The sequence below is a fragment of the Drosophila guanche genome, unplaced genomic scaffold, assembly GCF_900245975.1.
Source record: "Drosophila guanche unplaced genomic scaffold, DGUA_6, whole genome shotgun sequence".
Classification (NCBI taxonomy): Eukaryota; Metazoa; Arthropoda; class Insecta; order Diptera; family Drosophilidae; genus Drosophila; species Drosophila guanche.
This window is the reverse complement of record NW_022995745.1, coordinates 4326683-4345749: the sequence shown is the minus strand read 5'-3', so window position 1 is coordinate 4345749 and position 19067 is coordinate 4326683. Positions and strand designations below refer to the sequence as shown.

At 43.1% G+C, this 19067-nt stretch overlaps 2 protein-coding genes and 1 long non-coding RNA gene across 6 annotated transcripts in view; 1 reads left to right on the top strand and 2 right to left on the bottom strand.

Moving 5' to 3' along the window:
• Positions 1–718: 718 nt before the first annotated feature.
• On the bottom strand, positions 719–17958 carry LOC117580714. The gene is made up of 2 exons (XR_004573599.1): positions 17925–17958; positions 719–1180 (listed from the first exon to the last, which is right to left on the bottom strand). It is a non-coding gene; the product is annotated as an uncharacterized LOC117580714 (long non-coding RNA).
• Positions 1551–8590, bottom strand: LOC117580705 (DNA topoisomerase 1). 3 transcript variants are annotated; one of them, XM_034267357.1, is made up of 8 exons: positions 8242–8590; positions 6319–6560; positions 5122–6232; positions 4947–5029; positions 2859–3988; positions 2540–2790; positions 2284–2477; positions 1551–2208 (listed from the first exon to the last, which is right to left on the bottom strand). In XM_034267357.1, exons 1-8 carry the CDS (start codon positions 8266–8268, stop codon positions 2106–2108), a joined length of 3141 nt encoding a protein of 1046 aa, XP_034123248.1. In that variant the 5' UTR covers positions 8269–8590; the 3' UTR covers positions 1551–2105. The 3 variants fall into 3 exon arrangements, with proteins under 3 accessions (XP_034123248.1, XP_034123249.1, XP_034123250.1); XM_034267358.1 differs by lacking the exon at positions 8242–8590 and adding an exon at positions 6644–6667; XM_034267359.1 differs by lacking the exons at positions 4947–5029; positions 5122–6232; positions 6319–6560; positions 8242–8590 and adding an exon at positions 4085–4273.
• Positions 9888–19067, top strand: part of LOC117580701 (ras GTPase-activating protein raskol) — a 44638-nt gene continuing 35458 nt past the window's right edge. Inside the window, exon 1 of one of the 2 annotated variants that reach the window (XM_034267349.1) lies at positions 9888–11252. In XM_034267349.1, coding sequence (XP_034123240.1) covers positions 11174–11252 — 79 coding nt within the window. In that variant the 5' untranslated portion in view covers positions 9888–11173. The remainder of the gene's footprint in view (positions 11253–19067) is intronic. The other variant, XM_034267350.1, reaches the window with a different exon arrangement.

Genomic DNA, 19067 nt, shown 5'->3' with positions numbered 1-19067 from the left:
TTTGCTTATATCAATATTGTAATATGCCATGTTTATAATGGTGTGTATAAGGGGTATGGGGGGTACGGGACTACACGCGACAATAGGGGGGGTTGGGTTTTGGGGTGTTTTGCCTTTTGAAAGCGCTTCTTCTCACGTTTATTTGTCTGTCTATATACGAGCTTAACGCATATAAACTATTTTTTTGTTTTGTTTTAATTACTAATTATCATATGTGTGTGTGTGTGTGTGTGTGTGAGTGAGTGGTTTATAAATCCTTTTTTCTTATTTATGCTAAAGGGGGTAGGGGGGTACTCGCACACAATCCAAACGGAGGAGCACAAACTCCAAATTCCAGCAGCAGCCCAAGGTGCCAGTTTTCGTTTCTTTACTTTTCTGTTTTGTTTTTTCTTTTGGTTAAATTTAAATACAGTACAGTACTACATACAAAACTTCATCATAAATCATATGATGTTTGGTTGGTGGGTGGCAAGGTAAAGCGTGTGTGCCTGGAGCAGGCTAAGCGGCAATATATCAAATATAAAATACAAATCAAAGAGGCAAACGATATCCTGGCTGGACAGTGTTGACTTTTCTGTGCACACACTTTACCCCACCTCCCACTCACACATGTATATTTTAATTTTAACTTCCTTCTGCCTAATTGCACAATAATAATAAAAAAAAATAAAAAAACAATCTAAAAATTTGTTTGTGTGTGTTTTTTGGGTGGTGTTTCCTATCGTTTCATTGATTGACTTGCACTTGGATTTTTGGGTTTTGGCCTGCAGAAACAGAAGAAAGAGTATTTTGAAACCTGTCTATATTCGTGTGAGTGTGTGTATGTAAAGCAGTTTCGGTTCTCACTTAAATTATGAAAATGTTTTGTTTTGCAAAAGAATTGTTCTTTCGTTTATTACAGTTTTTGTTTTGTTTTTTCTTTTCTTTTCTTACTAAAATGATTAAGGTACAAAATAATCGGTGCATTTTTTATCGAAATCCATCAACGATGACAGAGTACAAGACAATCGGCACACCGTTGAATCGATCACTTATCGATCATTCTTTTTTTAGCGTTTTGTTTTTTGCTTGGATTTCTTTGCTTACGAGAATTTGTTTTGTTTTTTTTTGTTGTAGTTTTTGTTTAATTTTCATTTGAATAAATTATGCTATGCTAAAATGTTTTGGGCTACACGGCTCTCTCCCTCTCTTTCTCTCTCTCTTCGTTAGCGATCGGCTTCACATTTCACTTAATACATAATCCGTAATGAATCGTAATCGAATCGTTTATATTTAATAGTGAAAAAAGACATTTCTTTTGCTAAACAAAAATCAACTATTGGGTAAACATAAAAAAAACTTGCAAATTGTTTAATTTTATCGTATATGTGATTTTACACTTAATGAATATTGATTAAATTTAAATAATAGATATATATATGTATATTGATCAGCCATTATCAATCATTAATCACGCTGAAGACCTATTTCAAAATAATATATAACTATATATATAGATACATTTATCTATACATATTTCTATGTTTAAAAAAAAAGTTGCTTTTTTTTTAGTTTTGACAGATTTAACATAGAAAAATTATGTTCTTTTGCTTGGTTGGTGTTTGTTTTGTTTTTTTTTGTTTGTTTGTTTGTTATTAGACAGCATACGACCGCGGATGGACGGACACAAACGATTGTTGTCATCCGCTCACATTCCAATTTTGCATTAAAATTTAGGTTTTTCTTTGAATTATGTTTATCGCACACAGACATCCACATAACAGCAGCAGTGTGGGCTTGTGTGTGTGTAATTAGTGTACGACGATTCGCAAGTTAAACTTCAGCGGAGTGGCGCACTTTTTTGTAATAATCAAACGTTATCCCCAGAAGCTGGACTCCCCAGCAATATGCATTACAGTTTGCATAAAGTCTGTGGACTTCCCTTTTCCTTTCTGTGGTGTGTGTGTGTGTGTTTTGTTGTTGTTGTTGATGGTGGGCATGCTTTTGGCTGGGTTGTTTATCCTTATCCTGCACTGTCTATGCATATGTGTGTTTGTGTGTGTGTGTTTGAGTGTGTGGCGGTGTGTGTGTTATGCTGAATTCGGAGGAGAAGTTTATATAAAAATTTAAAAACGATAATTCTCATCGGCCATGTGCACGGCCCATAGAAATTTGGTTCTTTGCGTTTTGTTAAAGATCTTCTCGATCGGTACTCCATTCTTTTTACACCTGCAGAAACGAAACACACAACAACAAAAATGAATGTTAAATGTGAGATGGCAGGGGGGAAGGTAAAACACTCACCAAGCCACCGATATGCGTGGATCGAGATAATTTAGTTTAGATGTGCCCAGGGCAATGGTCTTATTCTCGTCTCTATCAGTCTCTTGTAGTTCCAATTTCTTAAGCTGGTCCTTCAGACGCTCCAGCTGCTTGCCCTTCTTGTCGGCATTCACCTTCTCCTTAACCGAGCCACGTTTGGCAGCCTTTTTCAAATCCTACATGTAAATTCGATTCAAATTTAATTCAAGTTTCGACTCGGATCTCGTGCCCAACTCACATGGTATTCGGACTCGCAATCATCGATGGCATCGCGCTTGGCGCGTATTTTTTCCTTTAGATTCTCCATGGACTTTTGATGGCCCTTCGGCACGGAGCGCTGATGGTTACAGAGAATGGCGACGGCACGATTGGCCCGATTGTATGTGAGCAATTTCTCTGGCACCGTCGCACTCGGATCGGTGAGCAAATCCAATTGATTTTGAAGCGTTTTCGATGCGTTATACGTACGGAACACCTTGGCAGTGAGTCCTGCAGACAAACCACAGAGGATGAGGATTAGCATGATTTTGGGGGGAGAACTCATAGATTTATCTTACCGTCCATCAGCTCCTTGAGATGCTCGTTAAGCACTTGGGTGTTAAGGCGATCGAATAGATCGTCGCCCTCCTTCTTGTGCTCCATAAAGAGTTCGAGGTTCTTGAAGACGCGCTTTTCCACCTCGACCTCGTTGTAGTAGCGTATGGAATCCTTACCGGGGAAATCGAACACGACCACATTCTCCTTGTCGTTCAGCTCCTTGTGCAACTGCACGTGCTCGACACGCAGCGAACAGCAGCCAACGGTGTCCGCCTGATCCTCATCCTTCTCATTGCCCGCTCTCAGGGCCAGCTTATCGATGAAGTACAGGGCCACGGCACGCTGTCGCACACGCATCTCCTTCGATTTCCATTCGTCACGATAGGTGGCACGAATCTTATCAATGGACTTGTCCAGTCGGCGCGCTGTCTCGTATTTGATGTGATCCTTTTCGCCCTTCAGCTTGGACGAGGGATTCAGCATGATGTACTTGACCTGTCCCTGGACATTCTCAATCCAGGATGCCAGCCAGGTGACGGTATTGTCGTGTCGCACCTCCTTCCAACGCGAGCCAGGCGGCGGTGGCGGCACCTTTGACTCCTTGCCGCAGTTGATCGAAACGTCGGAGGCGCCGATACGTCGCTTGATCATGCCCATCTTTGGATGTTCGCCGCGACCACGAAACAGCCCCGGTGGCTCCAGCCGAAAGTTGCCGATCTTCTCCTTGTGGCCATCGATCATACAGAAGCCATACTCCTTGATCAGTGCCTCGTTCTCATTCTTCTTGGCGAGCTTCTCCTCCTTGGTCGCTTGCTTGCGTTTCTCGGACTCGGCCTGGAAGTATTCGTGCATCTCCTGGAAATTGCATTTGCGGAAGTCTTTGATTATCTCCTTCTCCTTGGACGTCATCGATTTGCGAAAATCCTTGAAGAAGTTATTGTTGAATATATCCTTGGTGCAGTAATCGTGATTCAACATCTTTGCATAGAAGGTGGCCGCCTCCTCCGTCTCCTCGGACAGATCCAATGGCCGCCCATCGTAGAAGAAGCGCACATTGCGTGGCACACGCTCGTATGGGGGTGCAAACACTGGACCCTTATGCTCCAGCGTTGACCATTTGACGCCATCTTCGCGCTTCTCCTCCTCCCACCTGGAATTGGACACAAAACAGGTTGCGATTTCCACATTAGTTTCGGTTCATACTTCATTGAAGATTTCTTAAGTCTTTTTTTTTTATCTGTATAACCATTTGATGGCGGTAGAATCGGCCGCTGGCTGCTTTCGCGGCAAACGCCTTTTGGCGTCGACTGCAGCAAAGCGCTGCTCCTGGAAATAAAAATACAATATGCGTTTTCCCCATAGACACCGACACCGGCACAGCGGCGACAGCGCAGTTGCCATTTAGCGAAGCGCTAGTCAGATGTCGCTCTTTTTTCTTTGTTTTTCTTTTTTTCACATTACGCAAAGCGGCGAGGCACCAGGCAGCAGCAGCTGACATAACCTCAAAAGTGGTTTGTGTGTTTGTGGGGTTGGGGCTGGGGGGAGGCCAGCGAACAGCTGATGGTAAAGCGCACGCGTTGCGCGGCGAATGTTTGGCCAGTGTCGAAAAAAATATACAGTATGTTTATACAGTAATTGCTCACTCACACACACGCAGAGATGGAGCGAGAGTGAGAAAAGTGTGTAACCACGACCGATACGAAGGTAAACAGACTTCTGGAACATACTGTTTTGGTGTTGTTGTTATTGCTGTTGCTGTTCTTGCCCGCCATTGTGACTTTCAAAATGTAGGTCAGTGACATTCAAACTTCGGCATGACAGCCAGGGCACATGTGTGCGCTGTGCGCGCACAGCCAGACAACCAGACAGACTGGATGATGGTGGGTGTTGTGTGTGTCTGTGTGTGTGCATGAGTGTGTGTCTTCACACGTCAACGATTCGAACGGGGAATTTCGAATGCGAGTGCGAATGCGACTGCGTGGGCAGCAGCAGCAGAGATGGGCACTTGGTAGACAGAGTGCAAAAGGGTAATGGATGGATGGATGGATGGATCCATCTACATACAGATGGCCAAAAAATTCGATACTCAAGGAATGCTTATAGCTTACCATCTCCACACCTCTTCCTCCTCCTCCTTGGCACCCTTGCGTTTGGTGGGAGAGACAACCTCGGTCTTGATCTCGGAAGACTCCTGTGAATGGGAATGTGTGTGTGGGATGAGAGACACCATAGCTAAGGGGGTGGGGGAAACGCACCAGAATGGGATGGATCAGGGGCCCTTACCTTCTTGATTTTCTTTTTTTTGTGCTTGCTGCTGCCATAATCGTCTTCGGCCTCCTCTTTCATACGCTTCTTTTTATTGGACTTCTCTTTGTGCTCCTTTTTGACCTTCTTGCGCGCCAGCAGGGGAATGTCGTCATCATCATCGTTGCCATCATGGTGGGCCCTATGGCTGCTGCTGTGGCTCTGACTGTGGCTGTGATCGGGTGCCTCCTGCTTGCGCTTGCGCATGGCCAGCGGTACATCCTCCTCATCCTCATCGCCATCAATATCGACGGCCATCTCCTCATCGTCATCGTTATCGTTCATGGTGCTATCTTCCTCGTTGTAGGTACTATCCTCGTGCTTGACTGTGAACGGTGGCTCATCGGCTCGGAACTGGGACATGGAGTAGTCACAGGAGCTGGCCTGCGACAAATTGAAGCTCTCATCCTCCTTTTTGATAACCATAACATTCTCCTCGTAGCCGTTCTTGTAGACACCGCCACTGGCATCGATGCCGCTGCCGTTGCCAGGGACATGGCCACCCATGTCGCTGCTGCTGCCGCTGCTCAGGCCATTACAGAGTGCAGGATCGGTGACATTTAGCTGCTGCTGATGCTGCAGATGGAAGGGATCTGCTGTGTGGTTGACGTGGGCATGCGCTGGCTGTGAGACGGGCTCCGGCTTCACGAATACACCATCATAGGAGGGCGGATCCTTCGACTGTGAGGAGGAGCTGTGACGCGAACTGGAATGTTTGCTCTTCGATGATGAGGATGAGGAGCTTTTGTGACTTCGCTCCTTATCACGGGAGCTCGACGATGATGATGAGGATTTGTGATCGCGGTCGCGATGCTTATCGCGACTCGAGGAGCTGCTGCTACTGCTACGATGATCCTTATCTTTATGTTCCCGTCGCTCCTTATCCCGGGACGAGCTCTTGTGGTGTCCAGAAGACGATGATGATGATGAGGACTTGTGCTTGCTGCTGCTTCCATCTTTGTCCCTGTGACTGGACGATGAGCTGCTGCGATGCGAATTGCTGGTGCTAGTGCTGCCGCCATCCCGTTCCCTGTCCCTATGCTTTGACGACGAGCTGCTGCTGCTGCTGCTCTTGTGCTTGTCCTTGTCGCTATTCAAGAGAGAAAGAGAGCGAAAGCGAGAGAGAAAAATATAAATATTTGAGTACAAATATTCGCATTGCCTTTTGCCTCTTACCGACTGCTGCTTTTGTGATCCTTCGACGAGCTGGAACTGGAACTCTTGTGTTCGCGGTCCTTATCACGGTGCTTGTCCTTGCTGGAGGATTTATGTTTGCTGCTGCTGCCGCTGCCACCACCGCCACTGCTGCTGCTGTGGTGGCTGTTGTGGTGGTGATTGTGATGGTGCCCATTGGTGGTCACTCCATTCGATTGCACCTCACATCCGGCGCCGCTGCCACCATTTTGTACGTGGATATTCTGTCAAGGGGGAAGAGAAAGTGATGGAGAAAAACGGATGAGTATGGCTAATGGAAAAATCCCGTGGAAGAAAAATCAAGAACCTGTATCATCGCTGGGGGAGTTTTTTTTTCTGCCACTCACAAATTAATCATAAACTGAAGAACTTTAACGGATTAATTGTATTTATTTATTTGTCAACTTTGTTGCCCTTTTATATGCCCGCTATGTCTGCTGCGCCTCCGCTCACCACGTGGTGGAAAAATCAACCCTAACAAATTAATGTTTTTCGATTGCTGCTGCCACTGTTGGTTGTTGTTGCTGTTGTTTTTGTTGGTCGCACCGCGTAAGAAAATATTCAATGTGGAAAAGAAGGGTAAGAAGAAGCAGATAAAGAGCCAAAACGATTGCCGATGGCGACAGGAAATGTTCCTCCTGTGGTGTGGTGCTCGTGCCGCTCTCTGAGGTGCTCTTTTTTTTCATTTGGAATAGGTTAAGAGACGACCGACGACGACGACGACGATGCCAAACAATGGGCACACACACACTCAGAGACAGTCACTCACACACACACACACACACACACACACACATATATATATGGACAAGTACATGAGCAACGTAGTGGAATACAGAAAATCGTTTTATTTCGTTTCATTTTCTGACTCTGGAGCATAATTTTTCAACGTGGGCGCTCTGCTCTGTGCATCAGATCAAGGCTACACATGCACACACACACTCACGAGCGCACACACATGCTCACTGCACTGCAGGGTTGTTGTTGCGATTGGGGGGACCGAGAATGGGACTGGGACCAGGACCACCGCCTGTTCTTATTCGGGGTGGTATGTAGACACACACACACTATCAAATGCAGACACAGGCTTATAAGAAAAACCCTTGGAAAATTATTGTAAGTTCAAGAAAAAATTAGGACACATTTGCAATTACATATGTACGTACATTCATATGTATGTAAATTACAACAACAAACACATGTGATTTGAGTTTATGCGTAGTGTGGCCACACTTTCACCGCAGACAGCCGACAGAGCCACATAAGTTATTTAATAATTGCAAAAGCAGGGCACTTTTCCGGAGGGGGATGACGATGAAATGATAACCGAAATTTTGAGGGATAGTGGATAGCGGGGCTATATAAAAAAGATAATTAAGGGGGTATCTTTGGCAAGATAAGGGGTGAAGATCATTGGACGATTCGCAATGAGAAGTCTCGAATTTGGAAAATACCAAAAGCGGTATTAATGAGCGGTCACACTGTGCCAAATACATTTCGACTTCGCTTTCTTCACGTCTCTCGCTCTCTCTCGCTCACTCTCTCGGGACTGCGGCCTTCCTGCTCTGCGCTACTTGCATTGTCGCCATTTTCGTCAATTACTAAAAGGCCTTTATGCCTTTGCTTTTGATTTTGCTTTTAGCGTTTGCACCGTTTTCAATGTAAAATGTTGTACGCACACGGGGCTTTATGTCAGTTGTACGGGCCGAAGACACTTGCCGCTGCGGCGACCCCAGCCACGGCTTTTGGGCCTGTCCCGATTTCTTGAAATATTCAACACGTTTGCACTCTTGATGCACCATTTAACAAGTAAATTATATAAAAATACAATACCACGACATTTGCCTCCTATCGCCTCCTCACCCCCGACAACCAAACCAAAGCACTCACAAAGAAATTACTTACATTTTCGGCAGCCACATCCCCACTCATTTTGCACAATTTCTAGTTGGCAGTGCGGCGCTCGGCTACTTTAGTTTCAACTTCACTTTTCTTTTAATCTCACGTCGAACTTGTAGTTTTTACACAACTTATGCTGACATGACATCCATATACTTATATATGTATATATACGCTATATATTGCTGGAAGCCGAAGCGCTCCGGTGCTGGTTCGATATGCTTTTTTCCAAGTTCGATGCGCGACACACAAAACACTGCCAATTTTTTTCACAAGTCCAAAAAAATACTTCGAAGTGGGAATCTTTCTCTTTTTACAGGCGCGCACCAGCCACGCGAACACACACACACAGTGTGACCTTTATCGATAGAATATACTGCCTCGCTTCCGAAATATACCGAAATATGCCTTTTAATTTTCACAATATACCGAAGCGTGTGCCCACGATCGTAAATCAAATCCCGACCATGAAGTAATTATACAAGGAGGTGCAGTCGTCAAAATTGCTCTACTATCTACCCTGTTTGCAAGTGCGAGTGAAACGACAATGGAATTTATTGATTAACCCCATAATGGCATAGGTTAAAGTTACCCCTTACAAGAAAGAAAGTTTAAGATTTTTTAAAATTTTATTTTTCAATGCTACTACTTGAGAGTAGTCGTTATTTTGGTTTTATAGTTTTTTTTCAGAAGCACTAAAGCACTGAGCTCAGGGGGAAATGACCCGAGGAATATAGTTATAGTTGCTTCATGACCTGGGGTACTCTCAAGGCAAAGCCAACTAAGACCAGTTCTGGAAGCAAAACTATTTGGGAAAAAAAGGTATGAATCTAAATTCCCAAATATATCTTTCCATTTGTTTTTGTATTGTTCTCAGTAACATAGTAACATTTGTACCTGCTCAATGCGGACTCATCGTCTGTGACCAACCAATTTCGCTGTAGCGATTAAATAAAAAAAAAAATATCTACATCTTCTTTTTAAACAACTATTTTCTTTGAGACCAGCCAACAATTCCACCCACAAGCCCTGCAGTTGGTACCTTTCAGTAAAGCCTGCAAGGTGGGAGAAGTTTAAATTTAATTTAAAAATCTGCAAACTGTATGGTATATAAAGTATATTTTTACATTTCAGACAAACTGCTTTCCAGCAACATTTACAAGCTCAGGGTTGCAACGGAAAAATGAGTCGCTATGGGTAATGGACAGGTGCGTGCTGAGGGGAAAAACAGCCCAGCAAGACAACAATGCTCCCACGAACCTCACCTCACCGTGTTTGCTTGTATAAAATCATGGTATGTTAAGTATTGAGGTGGGTGTTACTTTTCTATGCCCCGAATCTTCAGTTCATTTTCCCTGTTGTCCACACCTTTTTGTACCATGCCAGCAACACGTTTGCCAGACACTTGTGGCCGTGCGACATTTTCAGGCACCAGCAACATTTGGAGGCGGGGCGGGCGTATTTGAAACGGCCTTGCCATGTCCAAAATCACTATCGAAGTCGACTAGTTGAATTCTTTATCAATGAAAAATAGTCGTGTTTTCTGAGTTCAGAAACGGTCCGTTGATGGTTTGATAAATCCCACAAAAATTGCCGCGAACTGGCCCAATTTTATGCACCTGAATGTGGAAGTTTTAGAATTGGCGATTACTTTGGCGGTTGTTGCGCGCGTCGAACGCGCACGCTGCTTTAAACTTTTCCTCCCATCCCGGCGAGTTCCGTCCCGCGCATTGTACATCGTGCAACGTGCATCGGCAGTGTCAGTGCACTTACATTATTTTGTTGGTGTCTCCTTTTTTTTATTGTTGCTCGAGAGTGTCCAAAAAACGTATGTGGAACAGAGGGCGGCTCCCTCCCCCCCTACATTTGATTGCTGATTTTGTGGCCGCTGCTGGAGTCGTGATTTTCTCGTCTTTGATGTGTCGCAGTCTTCTCGTGTGTTTAAAAAATTGTTAAAAATAATACACAAAATCAAACGCATACACACACGCACACACACACAGAGGCAGAGACATCGGTACATATAGTGTATATGTATACTTGAGTGTTTTTGACGAAAGCAATTTCTGGTTTCGGTGGAGCGCGCGCGACAACAAAAAAAAACAACAACAACAAAATAAACTCCGGCGGCCGGCCTTCATTGGAGAATATTAAGCCAAACAATAAATTAAACATACAAAAATGTGTATATGTATGTGTGTACGTGTATATAAAGAAGCAGAAACCGAAACAGAAGAGATACCGATACCCACAAACAAAAAAGGCAGAGAAGCATAGCCAGCTCCATCCACGGATGATCTCCATGGCCCCAGGCGCTGATCTCAGCTGTTAAGAGCGTTCCCCCAGCCAACGAATAAGGCTAAAACAGAAATAATCGCTAAATATTGATATGAAAAGAGAAGCTGAAAGAGATGGCCCATAGAAACGGATAGAAACAATCATTTAATTGTGTTGTGTTGTTGCGTGTTGTTGGGTCTTCGGTTAAAATGGGGCAAGTGCAATACCCACACACAAATTGTATATCACAATAAACAACAAAATTGGCATCAATTCCCGCAAAATCAATAAATATCCAAAATAAATCTCAAAACAACACACACCAAAATTGAAGGAAAAACATCCCCATCCCCCAGTCAAAGAGTCGATAAGAGGACAACAGTAAATGAGAGCGTGATAGAGAGAGCGCGCAAGAGTGGGAGACGAATGCGGGAGAGCAAAAGCCGGGTACTCAGCATCCATCCATCCCCAAACATCAACATCAGGGCTTAAGAAGGAGACAGCAACAGCATCCCCAAAGAACAGAGCGAAAGAGAGAGGAAAGTGCCGCAACCACTTGCTGGAAGGAGGAAATACGAGAGAGAGAGAGCACCTGCAGCATTTGGAGAGAGCAGCAGCCCAACCACCCACACACACACACACACACACACACACAGACACAATGGGAAGACGAACGTATCTAAGCCGCGTCTCTGCACTCGCCTACCCCAGCCGCGTCGAGGGCTGGCTGGATGTTTGCGGTGAGTAGTTTGTGTAAATATGTTTGGTTAATGGAGGGGGGTAAGGGGAACAGCTGATGTCGTCGCAGACAGTTGCGGATGCGGATGTTGGATGACATCTTCGTGTCACCTGTGCAAATCCCAAAACCAAAGGCCACTTTTTGCCTGGGAAAAGAGACATAAAAGAAAAACCTACAATACACCGTACCCTTGCATTAAGGCGCGCAGGCAGGTTCATGTTTTCCGTTATCTATCTTTATCTTTCTTTCTCTCTCTCTCTCTGTTGCTCCTTTGCTTTGTTTTGATTGTTTTTGTGTGTGTTAAAGGTAAAAAAAACGCACACACTCACACCACGGAAAGGCAGGGACACACGGACACCGACGCAGGCAGGCATCAGGGTCGAACTCCGTGCAGCCGACAAAAGTGTCAGTGGCTGGATCTAATAAATACCCTTTAATTACTCTTAAATGCATATTATTCCTCAAGTTATTACGAATAAGCGAAGCAAGTCGTAAAAATTCCAAACATTTAAAATAAAAGAATATTTTTAAGCAAAAATATATCATAGTCGAAGAAGATCTGTAGTTTTCAGTTGAAACACATGAAACCAGAGAACCATCAAACCCTATAATGCGTAGGTATATGACTCTGTTATGATTTTCCACCTGCAATTTCACCTTTTGAAAAGATTCTCAAAAGAGAGTCTGAAACTAATGCCAAGAGGATCAAAATACAGTTTTAAAAAGAATGAATCGTAAGGTAATCTAAAGTTATTGAAACGAGAGTCGAAAAGTAATGAATCAGAGAGTTGTGTTGGGTGTCTTGAAGCTGATATCAACATAAAGCTAAAGCCAAAGTAAATATTTGTTTTCTGAAACATTTTCCTCTAAATATTTACCAATGTTTATTTGCACTTGCAAATGTACCTCATAGTTTACCCTATCTTGTATTTCTTGTAGTATTCAATTTCTTTAATGTTAAAACATAACCTGCTTTATTTACTTACTGCCAATGCTCCCGTTACACTTCAGCTAAATTACGGAAAAAATGTTCAATGTGATCTCACAAAATAGGAGGAAACTTTGTATCTTGGTCAGAGCCAGGGGCATAAAGAAAGCAGCGGAGCCCCTGGACTTTGGAAATTGGCCCCAATTGTGGACTAGATCGTCATTAGACGAAATTCACAGCAAAAAAATGTGCAAAAACGGTGGAAAAATGTGTTCCATCACTGCAACAGCTGTTGCAACAAAAGTTTTCCTGCGTAAAATAATGCATTGAAAAAAAAGGACTTTCAATGTGTGTGGAACTAACATTGGAAAGCTGGTCCGCTCCTCCTTACCCTCATCGAAATTGACACATTTTGTTGCCCGTACGAACTGTCATGCACAGACATGCGGATTAGCAATAACGAAGGGGGGCACGACATGGCACGACGCATTCTCACCCACACAAACGATCGCCGGCGATAAGTGGCAAGGTTTCCCCGTCGGTCGTCGTCTCGTACCAAGGCAAAATTCAGGGAGCGTGAAGGCAGGGGCAGAGAAGCAGTGGCAGAGTCAGAGGCAGTCGGTCATGCCATACCCATGCAAAGCTCTTTTATTGCCATTTTTGGATTACATTTCAGTAGATATTATTTTTCTCTGTTACGGTTATTGGCAGCGGAAGGAAGGTGTGTTGTATGTGCGTGTCAAGGTCACATATCTGGCATTCTAACCTTTACCCTTTCGCCTCTTGACTCTCCTGACTCGTGCTCTGATTTGCTTTGGCTTTGTTGTTGTCTTGTCTTCCACCTACAATCAACTGGAGACAGAGACTAAGAGGGAGAGGAAGAGAGAAAGAAAAAGAGAGAACAAAAATCATTCATGTTGTGGCCTGCCTGTCGATGTTTCGTGTTGCCCGCTGGCTTTGACATCATTTTTCTGTCATGTTTCCATGTTTTATGTCGTTATACCCTGTTTTCTTTTTTGGCTGGAGGCTTGCAAATGTGTTAGTTTTTCTGGAAACATTAATTTAATCTAACAAACTGACGATTTTAAATTGGCTTCTGGCTTTGGCTTTGGCTTTTGGTACCATCTTTCTGTTAATGTTCTTTAAAATTTTGAGAGCTCTCCTTTTTTCTCTTTCAATCATATCCACCGCATCATAGGGTATCCCTGCAGTAGAGAATAATTTCTTCTATTCTTTCGTTTGCTTCATTGGTTTGCATGTCACTTGGCCATCATCTGCTAGCAAAGCAGCCACAAACCGAAACCCAACTCAACCTAACTCTTGCTTGTCGTTTGGTTTTGCTTTTGGCTTTGGCTTTGGCTTTGGTTGGGGTTCTTTTGCAGTCGTTTGACGTTTAGAAATTGGTTATGGGGCCATTTGCGTACGAACAAAGTCATGCCAAAAGCGTTAAAAGGAAGACACGAGACGAGAACGAGGCACACACACACGCACACACACACAGGGAAAGGGAAGAAGAGAAATCGAGAGACTTCCATCGAAAGACCAAGAAGTTGCAGAGGAACGGTACGGAACGGATCGAAACGAAACAACAAAACGTTGAACGGATTGAAGGCAACACCATGGAGATGGCGTCATTAACGATCCAGCTTTTTGTTGTTGTTGTTGTTGTTGTTGTTGTCGTGACACACTTTGTGGCCAAACACACACAAACACACCCAGCTGCCGCACTGCCCCTGCATGTGTTCCAATTTGATTTTTGTGTCGAACACCTTGCCACAGATTGGGAGCACAAGAAGTGTGTAGAGTTCATTGAGCCACCGAAAAACTTTCATTGCAAAAAGGAAAAGGAAAACGTCTTCCCTCCGTTTCAATCTACGATCTGTGTCTGCCTGTCTGCCTGTCTTTCTGTGGATTTGACCCACTGGCTCGGACGGGATGGTGGGCACTGGATGGCGTCTAGAAAGTGAAACATGAAGTGGAACTGGCTTTTGGATTGCTTTCAGCATCGGCATCGGATGTCGGTCTATATGGGTGCGGCGGCAGTGCACTGCAACTCACTGGGCTACAATTTTCTATTTTCAAGTATCGAATGCGTTTGCCCCTCCGTTCACCATCGTCATCGTCATCGTAGTCGTTGTCGTTCGTCGTCGTCTTAGCCGTTTGTCGTTTGTTTGTTCATTGCAAAATGTTGCCTAACAACTTTCTATGAAAAAATTCACTTTTTCCTTTCAAGTGTTTTCTGGGTGCAGGGGAAACGGGAAGGGAGTTCCCCCTAAAAGCCGGGTTTTCGTTTGGGCTTTTAGCAAAACACAAAAAAAAAACAAAAAACAAAATCGAACTCGAATAGATTAACACATTGCCGACGTCTCCGCCGCTTCTTAGGTGGAAAAAAAAGGAAATTTTAGTCATCCAACAAATAAATAAACAAACAACTCAAAAGCCCGTTTTTTGTGACATGGCGAGACTCAAGACGATAGAATTACCCACAAGGCAAATACAACAGAAATATATAGTGTTTACAGGGATTATTTCAGTGGAGATCTTAAGAAAATAAGTCTGCATTCTCTGAGATTCTCTTTGCCACTTTTCGCTTGTGCAATTGCTGAGCAGTAATTTCCATTCCGGAATTATTCGACGGAATTCCCACAGCATACCCTCTCTCAGCCAGTACCCCGTTCGGATAAGCCGGTAGACGAAAAAAAAAAAATAAAACAAAAACCCGTTTCCAAGCAGCGTCCAGGCACTTGCCAATGTGAAATTACAACCAGATTTACCAGATGGGTATGGATCATACTCGTACACATGTACCATGTATTGTGTATACTCGCGTACACCCGGTAGACCCGTAAACTCAACAAAAATTCAATCAAAAACACTTGTTCTCTACAAAAATAAACCAAATATTATACGGAACAAAAAACAATGAGAAAATGGGTAGAGGTTTGTGGGGAATTTTGAACAAAAGAAAGACATCTTACAGCCGTTGAGAGAGCAGATATATACAAAAATATGTACAGACGTCATCTGATATATAAATACAACCAGAAGAAGTGCAGCTAAATATGTATTACATTCTTGATGTTGACGTTGATCAAGCCAAAGGCTGTGTCAGTCTGTTGGGCTAACAAAATGTAGCCTTTCAAGCAGAAGCTCTTAAAATCTTACAACAACTTCTTACAAAGAGTCCCGCGTTTTCCGTTTGTACCAATGACAGCATCAACGTTGGAAGAAAATAAATATAAATAATAAAAGAAGAAACATCTACAGCAATAATGAATTGACAAATCAACAAAGACAGCAGGCAGACAGACACACACAACCTAGATATATTCGTGATAGATATTACATGATGCGAAAATCCAAAGTTATGCTATAATTCTGCATTGTTCGGCCAGCGACTGTTTGCTGTTTGCTGTTTGCTGTTGCCGCTGTGAGAGTTCGAGCTGCTGCTGCTGCGGCTGCTGCTATTTGGAGCAGTTTTTTTGTTGTTTGCAGCAGCATTTCGTTGGCTTGTTTGTTTATTTTTTTTCAAACGTTTCGCATATTTGCCATAATTCCCATAAACCTAATTAAATGCGTGTTCATTCGTTCGACTTATGCAATGGAAAAACAATGCTGTGCTCTGACTCTGACTCTGTTGTACTGGAGGATTGCGGTTGCCCGTGCCCGTGCCTAATGCTCTCTATATACCAATAGATATTTGTATATTGTGTATATTTATATGCATCTGGGTCAGGCGGGGTCACCGCTCACCCCTCCCAACAACTAAAAAAAAAAGAGAAGAAAAGACAAATGCAACATGTTGTTTTTGGGGGCAGACGATGATGATTCGGGTGGGACAGCTGCAACATGCGGAAGCGCAGGGCATCGCAGGGCGACAACAGAAACAGAAACCAAATAAAGCAAATAAAAACCCTATAGAACCAATCAAGCCACACCGTCATATGTTACGACTAGAGGATACCTCAAGAAATCTATACAAAAAATGTATGTTACATCGATGGGTTACATACGTTAAAGATAGAGAAAGGTAGAAAAAGCTCCACCATTTGCAAGAAAGAGACCAACTTTTATCCACAGTCTGTACATTTTCGAGTCCATTATACCCACACAAAGTTCACTGGGTATGCCCAAACATATTGGTTCTTCTGTTTGTGGTTTAGTCGAACAATCTGCTTAGAAGGGAAGTCCGACCAGCCAGCCAGCCAGCCAGCCAGCCAGACATTGGTTCCATTCGCTCCGTTTGACACCCACACAATGCACAGAATGTTGATGCCACACACAGATGACGCATAGCATAAATTATTTTAAATTAGTTTTAATTGGCAAAATGTCTTTTTTGGTGCGCCTTAACATTTAATAATTGAATTTTCGTTTCATAAGGCAATGCGGATGCAGTTGCAGTTGCAGATGCAGATGGTTACAGAAATTGTAAGGGGAACCATTCGAAATTCGAAATTATTTGTAACATAATGAAGTCATTATTTGATGTTCTTAATGATAAGAAGTCACCCAAGACATATAAATATTAGAATGGGGAAATGGGGCTGCAATTTCTAGCACTCCAACATTTTGTGTAGATATTTTTTTTGATTATTTGAGCCAACATTGGCACGTCAGAAGTGTAAATGATCCGCGAATTACGGTCTCTGGAGTGTCTGGGTCTTACTTCATTGCCAGCCAAATGAATATCTTTCATGGCCAAGTTGTTTGTTTATAGACCAGTTTCACTTGAAAGTTAATATTATGCTGAAAAGTGACTGTCACACAAATATCAGTGGAAAAGTTTTGTGCCTTTGGTGTCTTAAATTCTTATTAAAGATTGATGGGTGGGTGGCTTGCAGCAAGCGCTCCGATTCTGCCTGAAATATTATCCACCATTAAAACGACTCTATTTCAGTCTATCTGTGCGAATAATAGCTTTTGTTTGTCATTCAATCCCTCCTCCCTTGATTAAATAAGAAACAGATCTCGTTGGGAAATGAATCTCTGAATCTAAATACGAATCTCTCCCTGGTTTGGTATTTGTATCTTATCTGTATGTGCCGTCCCCCACCCCCCTATGGACGCGTCAAAAATGCTTTACGATCCGCATCGAGAGATACAATAGCTTATAAAATGTTGGAATGCTCACGAAGCACAAACGGAGAGCAGAGCCACTATCATCGGAAGCGTCTTATCGTGAGGCGGTGTGCGGAGGGGGAAGGCCTTCATTCACTGCTCAGGAGATTCATTATTTGTTTTTCCAGTGTACCCCCCAACCCTCAAAACGGTAGCCATTTCCCTCTCTTGGTTTCGGTCTCGAGCTTCCAGCTCCACCTGTTGCCATGAGGCTCAGTGCACAAGAAAATCAGAAGAAAAGCAGAAGAACAAAAAAAAAAAAAAAAACGCTGACAAAGTGCATTGAACTCGAGAGCTCAAAAAGCGAGAAATTCTTATGCAAAAATCAAAATGAAAAACTACAGCGTGGCGACATCTAAAATACCCTTTCAGGAGAGATAAATTAGAAACAATATTTTGAAGGAAATAAGTTTCCCCCATCAAATGAGTGAGATTTTTCTTCATAAACTTCTGCGCAAAATACAATTTTTATATCGCATGGTTTGAGCACTTTTATAATAAGGAAAAAAACAAACAACTAAAGAGCAGACACGGACGTCTTGGGGCAACAAAAAATTAACGCAAAATTTGCTGAGCCATGATCGGTCGGTATGAATTACGGAGTACCATTACCAGTACCAGCACCTCTCTCTCTCTCTCTCTCTCTCTCTCTCTCTCTCTCCCTATCTCTCTGTGCTCTGTTCTGCTGTCTTCACAATTACTTACAATATTTATGTTAAATGTTAAATGGACAGACGGGCGCCGCCGGTCCGCTAGACTTGTGGAACTGTGAAAATAATTCGCTTCTTATAAGCCACAACAAAAACAAACGCATACAAAAACAAATGAAAAGAATTTCAACAAGTCAGGCTTGTTGTCGGGAGAAAGAGGAGTTTTTCTGAAGACCTAAAGGGGGAAGGGGCGAGCCAAAAGGTTTCCAGAGAGTTCAGAGAGCGTAATTGAGCGGAGTTCATGATCATTTGTACGTACACTTGTATGCGTGTGGCTCCACTAGAGATGACAGTTTGGGCGGTTATTCTAGTGGAAAATAGTTTACTTGATAAATAAATAAGTAACTCTCAGAGAAGGGGAATCAATTAGGTTTCGGGAGATGCTATGTGCCAGCCTTACTCTACTGTCAGTCTCTTTCTCTTCCCCAGTGTGGCTTAGCCATTAAGAATTTTTCAAATCACATTTTGAGTCATGTGTGGAAAGGATTTCCTTAGTCGTTTGATCTGCTCATGGTTCACGTGCTGCATCACGTGGCCATCCCTAGAATCTCGTAAAATTAAAACAGTTAGTTGTTGCTGCTTCTTGCACATTGTTATCTCATTCATTCTTATTGAGTGGGAGAGAAGTGGCAGAGGAGAAAGCTCTCGATGAAGAGGCTAAGAGCACGACCACAGCCGAATAGCTGGCTGATGAACAAGAGAGAGAGAGAGAGAGAGAGAGAGAGAGAAGGAGAAGAGTGTTGGTTCAACATGGTTACACATTCTCATTGTAACTCTTCCGCCTACATGAAGTTCTCATTCTTATTCGTATTCCTCTTTCTTCCATTGTTTCGCTTTGCCTTTTCCATCGCCCAGACTATTTTCAGAGGTTAGTTATGAATGATTTTGCACATCTGCACACCTCCACAGTGTACATTGAGCACATCTTTCCCATTGCTCTAATGGATATTATAAGTATTACATTTTAGGAATTGTTATTATGATCAATCCAAGTCATTATTGCATCTCAAACATATTCATATTGATGTTTTGATGATTTATATTGATTTAAAAATCG